At 30.3% G+C, this 9,309-nt stretch overlaps 1 protein-coding gene across 1 annotated transcript; it reads right to left on the minus strand.

Moving 5' to 3' along the window:
* Window positions 1–7,471: 7,471 nt before the first annotated feature.
* On the minus strand, window positions 7,472–8,860 carry LOC123227162 (E3 ubiquitin-protein ligase PUB23-like). Its single transcript, XM_044651848.1, has one exon. The coding sequence runs from the start codon at window positions 8,770–8,772 to the stop codon at window positions 7,525–7,527; it is 1,248 nt and encodes a 415-aa protein (XP_044507783.1). The 5' UTR covers window positions 8,773–8,860; the 3' UTR covers window positions 7,472–7,524.
* Window positions 8,861–9,309: the final 449 nt, after the last annotated feature.

Genomic DNA, 9,309 nt, shown 5'->3' on the forward strand with positions numbered 1-9,309 from the left:
TACTATTTATTTTTTACTATCTTTATTTGAAACCTTAAACAAAAATTTATTAATTTTCAAGTATATTTTTACTCCTAAAAATATAAATTAGTGAGAGTTTGAATAAGAAATTATCAAATTCGATAAAAAAATTTATACGGTTGAATATGACGTAAATCGCTAAGAGTAACGTAATAAATTGAGAGAGGATATTTTTATAATTAAAACTAAATTTGCCGATAAAGGTAAAATTGTTATATATTTGTCTATAAAGGTTTAGACAAAATTTTTTTTATCGATTTTAATTAATATCCTTATAAAAATAATTTAATTAATTATTTCTGAATAAATTTATTCAGTAAAACATATACAGTGTGTACTATAAAAAAACTTTATAATATATAGCTTCTATGATTATTCTATTTTTAAATTGGCCAAAGACTTATTCTCACTCAGAAATTATTATTTTTCCAAATTTTTACCTTTTAATTTTAAAAAATCATTTTATCCATTATGAATTATTAAAATTAATCGAATTAGTTAGATTTAAAATTTTACATCATTCCCTCTCTCTCTTCCTCCTAAATTCTAAAAAATAATTTTTCTAGATTAAATTTTAAAAAATCGCATTTCCCCTAGAGTTTATATTTTAATATCTGACCACTTTCTTCTGTCATTTTTTTTCTAGAGGAGTATCACACACTGTCAGACAGAGAAGAGATGTTGAGGACATCATTGGAGAAAGAGGAATTATCAGGAGGGAGAGACCACAAGAGGAAGTGATCAGATATTAAAGTTAAACCTAAGGGAAAAAATATAATTTTTTAAAATTTAATTTAAGAAAAAATTGTTAGTTTTAAAATTTATGAAAAATAAAATAAAATTTTAATTTATTTTTAAGATTATAGATAAAATAGCAACTTTATTATTAAAATTAATAAAGTTATTATCCTATAGATAGGTAAATTTTTTTTTATAAATTAAAGGATGAAAATAAAAAAAAAACAATAATTTTTAAGTTGAAATAAATCGTTTAGCCTTTTAACGTCTGTTACCGTACAATTGATTCATCAATTGTCATGAGCAAATTAAATTTTGGTGACATGCATTTTTCCAAATCTTTTAAATATCTTCCAATCATTTTAAGTATGATCAAAAGTTAAAAAAAAAAAAACCTTAAAAATATTTTTTAAAAAATAGATAATTGTAGATACTAAGTTGTGTCTATAAATCATGAGATATTAATTAAAATAGATAGTCGCTTTCTCACCTAAACCTTTTTCGACAATAAATTTGACGTTTTATCTTTTTAAGCAAATTGTTTTTTTCATTTCAAAAATACCCCCCGTTTAATTTCTCAACCTTACCGTAACTTTATAATATAATATATATAATATAATATAATATATATATATATATTATTAATATAATATATATTTTTTATATTTTATGCACCTGCACCCATTCCCACACCCCTTCACGCACTCACACTCCTTCCCGCACCCTTTCAGTAATTGTCGAAAGAGTGTGACAATTGCTGAAATGGTGCGACAAGCATAGTGGGTACGTGGAAGGGTGCGACAATTGCTGAAAGGGTACGTGAAAGGGTACAACAATTTCTAAAAGGGTGCGGGAAGGGCTGCGAGTCTATAAAAGGGTGCGGGTGTGTGAAGAGGTGCGAAAATGGGTGCAGGTGCATGAAATATAATATATATATATATATATATATAATATACACATTTACTGCACCCCTTTATATATAAAGGGGTGCGTGGAGGGGTGCAATTTCCCGCACCCTTTACACATTTCCCACACCCTTTCACGCACCCGTACCCTTTAGTCAATTTCCGCACCCTTCACATTTTCACGCACTCGTTTGTATTTTTACGTATCCTTTCACATTTTTTCGCACCCGTTTGTATTTTTACGCACTTGTTTTGTATTTTCATGCACTCGTTTGTATTTTCACGCATCCTTTTACATTTTCACGCACCCATTTATATTTTCATACACTCGTTTGTATTTTTATTCCCTTCCCGCACCCCTTAACACTTTCCTGCACCCCTTTTGAGAAAACGCATCGTTTTGAGACTGGAAGTGGTAAACAAAAAAGTCGTTAAAAATTTGAATAATAGAATGTGAATTAATCAAACTATAGCTACTAACTACTAACCATTAACTGAAACCAATTCAAAGTAAACTGACCAAGACTTAAGGAATTTAAATTATACAAATTTAATATTTCAGGGTTAATGTTATGACATGGTTAGTAAGGTTGGCAACGAGAAGGGTGCGGAGGGGATTTAAATTTTATACGCACCCTATTTGCGCTGTTATTCGTATTTATCATGCTCCTCACTTATATTATTTTTTTGTTATTATCTTTATTTAAAACCTTAAACAAAAATTCATTAATTTTTAAGTATATTTTTAATCCTAAAAACATTAATTAGTGAGAGTTTGAATAAGAAATTATCAAATTCGATAAAAAAATTTATACGATCGAATGTGACATAAATCGCTAAGAGTGACATAATAAGTCGAGAGAGGGTATTTTTGGAATTAAAACTAAATTTACCGATAAAGATAAAATCACTGTATGTTTGTCTAAAAAAGTTTAGACAAAAAATTTTTTGTCAATTTTAATTCATATCCTTATAAAAATAATATAATTAATTATTTCTGAATAAATTTATTCAGTAAAACATATATATTCATATACAATGTGTACTATAAAAAAACTTTATAATATATAGCTTCTATGATTATTCTATTTTTAAATTGGCCAAAGACTTATTCTCACTCAGAAATTATTATTTTTCCAAATTTTTATCTTTTAATTTAAAAAAATCATTTTATCCATTATGAATAATTAAAATTAACCGAATTCGTTAGTTTAAAAATTTTACATCATTCCCTCTCTCTCTTCCTCTTAAATCCTAAAAAATAGTAATTTTTTCTAGATTAAATTTTAAAAAATTATATTCTCTCTAGAGTTTATATTTTAATATCCGACCACTTTCTCCTGTCATTTTTTTTCTAGAGGAGTGTCACACACTATCAAAGAGAGAAAAGATGTTGAGAACATTGTTGGAGGAAGAAGAATTGTCAGGAGGGAGAGACCCCCAAAGGGAGTGGTAAGATATTTAAGTTAAACCTTAAGGGACAAAATACAATTTTTTAAAATTTAATATAGAGAAAAATTGTTAATTTTAAAATTTAAAGAAAAAATAAAATTTTAATTTATTTTTAATATTATAGATAAATAGTAATTTTATTCTTAAAATTAATAGAGTTATTATCTTATAAATAGGTAAATTTCTTTTTTCAAAATTAAAGAATGAAAATTAAAAAAAACAATAACTTTTTAAGTTGAAATAAATCTTTTAACCTTTTAAAGTCTGTTACCGTACAATTGCTTCATCAGCTGTCATAAGCAAATTAAATTTTGGTGACATGCATTTTTCCAAATCTTTTAAATATCTTCCAGTCATTTTAAGTATGATCAAAAGTTAAAAAAAAAAAACCTTAAAAATATTTTTTAAAAAATAGATAATTGTAGATACTAAATTGTGTCTATAAATCATGGACATCGATCACGGGGAAGCACCAGTCATAGTGTACCTAAAGTTTCAATCACATTATGCACGTTTATTTTGAGGGATTTTCATAGCCAAACGTGTTCAATTAGATTCCAATGAGCTCAATAAGTCGAATCGAATTTGAGTTAAGTTTGAATTTGACTTTCATGAGTTCGAACTCGAACTCGAATTTGATTCAACTCGAATTTAGCCTCACTCTCGTGACAAAGAATGACTCTTCATTGTCCAATGAAGGACGACAAACGTTATCTAGCGAAAGAGGATGTCTAGTCGTCTAACAAAGTTTGAGGTGAAGTTGCTGGTGGTCGTCTATGGTTAACGAGGTAAAAAAAAAAAACCTAGGATTTGGAGGGTAAAATCATTTTTCAAAATTGAAGTTTGGGTCAAGAGACAATGTCTCTTCGTCGACGGTCTCTTCATCTCTGTTAATGAAGTGTCTCTTTATCGACGGAGACAAATACACTATGTCGAAGATGATTCTGACTCTCCCATCACATTTCCAGTGGTTGTTGTCGTCAATGATAGTCGTCGATGAGGAAAGAAAGAAAACCTGGGGATTTGATAATGAAATGGTTATTTTCAAAACTTAGAAACTTTGAGAGAGAAATTGTGAGATTTTTAAACTCAGGTAAGTAAAATGTAATAAAATTTTAATTTTTTTAGTAAATAACGGTTTTACCTCTAATCATAACTAAAATTTTTAACAGAAATTTTATCATAAGTAAGTATTTGGATTTTTGAAATCTCGTAGGTGTATATTTATCTTTACATTAAAACTCGGGTGGAAAATAATCCTTTGGCCAGCAAAGAAATCTTATGAATAATCAATCTTTCCATCCTTTTAACGAATTCTTGCTATAAGCTTTGATCTCTCCTCCACCTTTGCAAGATTCTCCTTAGCTTTTGCAAGTTCAACAATGGATACACTTAACTGACTGTTGATGGCTTTCTCGGATTTTTGCTTGGCAACAACCTCTCCGTTCTCCTTGACAGCAAGCTTGGCAGCTCTACATCAGCTTCCGTAAGAGCAGAATTCTTGATTAGTTCCTTCTCCATCTTCTCAGCATCACTAATCTATTATGGTATTTTAAATCCTTCAGCCAATGAAAAAAAGGGAAAAGGATAATTTCTCATCTAAGTTTTAGTCCAAATTCAAAATCACATCCAAAATAGATGAAAAATCCAAACATCCATCTATAGGCTAACTGTCATCCAAATTTTCCGTTAGAAGTAGGGATAAAATTGTTATTTTACCTATAAACGCTAAAACCTAAAAAAATTATATTATTTTCTCTCCTTAGTTTAGAAAACTGACATTTACCTCCCTATGATTAAACTTTAAAAAATTCACTTTTTTCACTTTTTAGGTTTCATCTTAGATGGCTTATAGAATCGACCAATGATCGAGACAAAACAGAGGTCTTTTTTGACAAAGGACAACCCCTTGTGGTCCAGATTTAGATGACAAAGCGTCATCTAAATTTGGATAACAAAACGTTATCTAGATCAGAAAGATTCGATAAAGGATAACTCTTCGTAGTCAGATTTGAAACATGGGTGGAAAATGTTGGTCGTTGGTCATAATGATGGTGGCTAGAGAAAGAAATAAACCATAAGGGTGAAATCTAAATTTTTCAAACTTTAAAAATGGTTGAAGTGTTAGTTTTTAAAACCTGTGGGAGAAAATAATATAAATTTTAAAGTTTTAAGATTCACAGATAAAATAACGATTTTATCTTTATCTTTAACTAAAAATTTGGACGACAGTTAATCCATAAGAGAGCGTTTAGATTTTTCATCTGCCCTATATATGATTTTGAGATTAAACTAAAATTTTGATGAAAAATTACCCTTTTCCCATTAAAAAAATCTATCGAACTCTTCGAACTCTTTTATATCTAGACCTTAATTTTAGTTTCGATTTCAATTCTTTACAAAATAGATCCGGTTGTTTCTAAAAATTTAGAGTCCAAGGTAGGTCAATTCAAGGTAAAAAGCGAAATTAAAATTCAGGTACCTAGAGGCTTGTCTTTGAGGGAGGTTCCAAGAAGATGCCTAAGCCTTAATTTACTGTTGTGGGCCTCAGAGTGGTTTCACAACTGGGTTTTTTCGCAGTTCAAATTCGTACGATGAACTTTCACTTTAAATAATCACGACTAGACCTAGTAAATTGGTACGCCGACCAAAAACAACCCTTACGTCCATTCCCACTCACTCTTTCACCTTTACGTCCATTCAAGGGAGACTCTTGACTCTCGTACACTCAAGCTAGGACACCAATGAAAAATATTGTTAAAAAATATAAAATAAAGGTGAAGTTATTGATCCCCTTGTAGTCAAATTAGGTTAAAAAAAAAAAAAAAAAAGACTCTTTTCAATTAGTAGGTAATAGATACTACAATGTTTAATTTTTTAAATAAAATTAAAAAATAATTAAATGTATCTTAACATTTAAAACTGGTCTAAAAAAAAAACACGTAACAATAAAATAATAAAATTATTTGAGAAAGTCCAAAAGTTCGAGGTTTCATTAATAAATATAAATAATTTTTTCCTTACTAAAATATTTAAGTAGGTATTAGCTAGCCTCTTAGTTCTTGAAATTTTATGAGCAGCAAATAATGAAGGCGAAATGGGCAATAAAATATTCCATATTTGGGCTTTGTTACATGAAGAAAACTTAAAATACAAAGCCATGGTTGGTATTAATATTAATAATTGTTTTTTCCTTTAATGAATAGTGAAATAATATCTTAATATTATTTTTGCAATAATTTTGATTATATTTTTCTTAGTATATATATATATATATAAAATTGGTGAAGTTATATCTTAACATTATTTTATAACTTTGATTACATTTATACATATATATGTCTTTAAAATATAAAGTCATGGTTGAAATTAATATTAGTAAATGTTATTTTCTTTGACGATTAGTGCAGTTTTTATCTTAACATTATTTTTTACGATAATTTTGATTATATTTATACATAGATGTCTTTAAACGCAAAGGCATAGTTGGTATTCATACTAAATGTTATTTTTCCTCAAGAAACATAAATTAATAAAATGAAAACATATTAGATTTGTGAGATCGATTATTAGACTAGAATTTTGTTTTATTTAGTATAATTAGTTCTGTAAAAAGAAAAAACGATTTAGCTCAAGTGAGATTCTTCCTCATAAAAAAAAAAAAAGACTAGACACTAGTGAATTTGTTTTTTTAAGAGAGATAACAAATTAAGGCTCCCATTTAATTTACAATAAAATTATACATATAAATAGTATATATAACTTTATATACAAATTATAATTAAATATTATTTTATTTCTAATGTAAAATTATTTAATCATACGATAAAATATTATTATTTATATATAAAGTTTCGATTTAATTCTCATTTAATTACAGACCATTCAAAAGCAGGTTAAAATGCAAAATTTTGCACCCACCATAAATATATAATTTTTTTTATCATATTGTAAATAAAACTTAACATGAGAATAAGTCTTTCGATATTAAGACATTATTGTAAGACATTAATAATTCGTATGACATGGTTAATTAAATATGAGATGATCTTTATTTAAATCTGGTTTCACTCCCATCGATTCCAAAGTAAATTATTAAAAGTCAAAGTCTTTACGAATTGCCAATTTATGCACATAATTTACTCACTCCCCATATATATTCAGTAATTTTATTCCTTGATTTCACGGCTTTTATACTTAAAAGATCATCAAATCCAAATTAAAATTTAAAAAAAAAATCGCATACGCCATGAAACATTTAGTGGACACAGCTTTTGATTCATCTATCATCTGTTTACTATTGTATAATTAACAACTTATACACAAAAAATGGTAAAAAAAAATTAGAGAAAAAGTGAGTCAAATTGATGATTTTTTTTCCCTTTCCCTATCGATCTCTCTGAATAAATCAAGCTACTGGATTTGAACCAATAAAACTATTTGGTATGCATGGAGAATTCTTCCACGCCCGGGCGTGCATTTTCAGTATTTCTCTAGCTTTATCTTTTGTCTTGCTACTGCAATCAACCTGAAGCACCAAACACAATTTCGCTACAACGCCTAGCTGCAACATCTCTTGAAGAACACTGGTGGTTGCGGAGAACTTTGAAATCGAAAGCAAAATCCGGATGGCCCTTTCGCTTGCCACTTGCGAAACCCTAAGTATCTTCTTGGATACTATTGCCATTCCTGCCCCGTGCTTCAATAGCTCGGCTCTTCCTTCAGCACATTGGCAAAGAAAATCAATCGTCATTAGAATGAGCTCGCAATCCCTTCTCTCGCACTTCTCCAAGAGAAGATCGATAAGGATCGAAACGGCGCCGGCTTCGACTGCTTTCACTCGGTTTCTTCCCCATGGAAGAAGATTTATGAGTGATTGCAGTGCTGCTTTTGAGGCTTGTCGAGAGATTTGGTCCCGTAAAATCTTGATTATTTCGATGAAGAACTGGGGGCTTAAGTTGGTGAGTTTGATTGGATCCGCCACTTCGAGCATTGATTTTAATAATAATACTGCATAAGCTTTAGACTCGAAGGTTCCACGTTGCATGATTTGTGTCAACAACTCAATAAACTCTCCATTTTTGTTCATGAGATTCTTCAATCCGACGTCGGATAATTGAAGATTGCACAAAATGCTCAAAGCTTCTTCACTCAGGCCGGTGAAGTCGAACCCATCTTCGTTTGATTCTTCAAACGATACAAAACAAAACTTGTTCATGACAATCGACGCCAAGAACTCGACAGCGCCGGCAGCCTCTAAGCAGCGTTTGTTTGTATCATTTTCCGATGCTATTGATCTCAGCCCCTTCAGGCACTTAAGCTGCAACTGTGGCGACGATTTTGCATCTCTTATGAGCTTTGAAATCTGAGCCTTGCTGACCGGCGGCTTCGGCGTTGGAATTCTCTCAATACCGTAGGAAGCGTTGAGAGTACACCAGGATTGAATCAGCCGGCGAACAGCGTGATTCGGCGTCAAATCATAGTCAGTCGGCAACACTTGTTTTGTCACCGGACAAGTGTTGTTTTTCTCTGAAAATAACCATTTCTCGATGCTTTGACGATCATATGTAATTCCGGTCGACACCGTCACCGGATCTTTCATAATCTCCAGCGAGATTGGGCAGAGAAAATACTGCGGAACATCAATTTCCTCCATGAAAATTAGAACTTGAAGTTGTTTGAATTTCTTAGAGTATCAGATTGAAAGTATGTAAGAGAATTTAAGTTTCTGAATTGGTTATGGCAAAGAGACGATTTGGCTTTATTTATATAGGAGTGAGATATTCTAAACGAGAAGGTCAAAAACACGGGAGGGATTGAGATTGACTTTTCTACGAAGAAGAAGAAAGTAGAAAAACTAAGATGTTTAACAAAGTACCAGGTCACAAACGGCTGATTGGTTTTTTTTTTTTTATTTTGCATGTGAGGAAATAAGATGGGGACTTTACCTGGATAAGAAGAGAAGTGTTGTTGCTGCGCTGGTTGTTGTGTCAACCTCGCGTTCGGTCTGTGTTGGGTTGCCGACAAAAGAGATAAATATTCGAACCTGAGTGGGTTTCGTGGCCGCTGCCTAAGCCTGCACTCTTTACTTCGGCTTGGCCCTCAGTTGTCTCATCTAATAATTTTGACCAAAAATGTATAAATAAACTGCTGAATTTTTTATTTAAAATATTAAAAAAATTGAAATACAACT

This window comes from Mangifera indica, chromosome 10, assembly GCF_011075055.1.
Source record: "Mangifera indica cultivar Alphonso chromosome 10, CATAS_Mindica_2.1, whole genome shotgun sequence".
Lineage (NCBI taxonomy): Eukaryota > Viridiplantae > Streptophyta > Magnoliopsida > Sapindales > Anacardiaceae > Mangifera > Mangifera indica.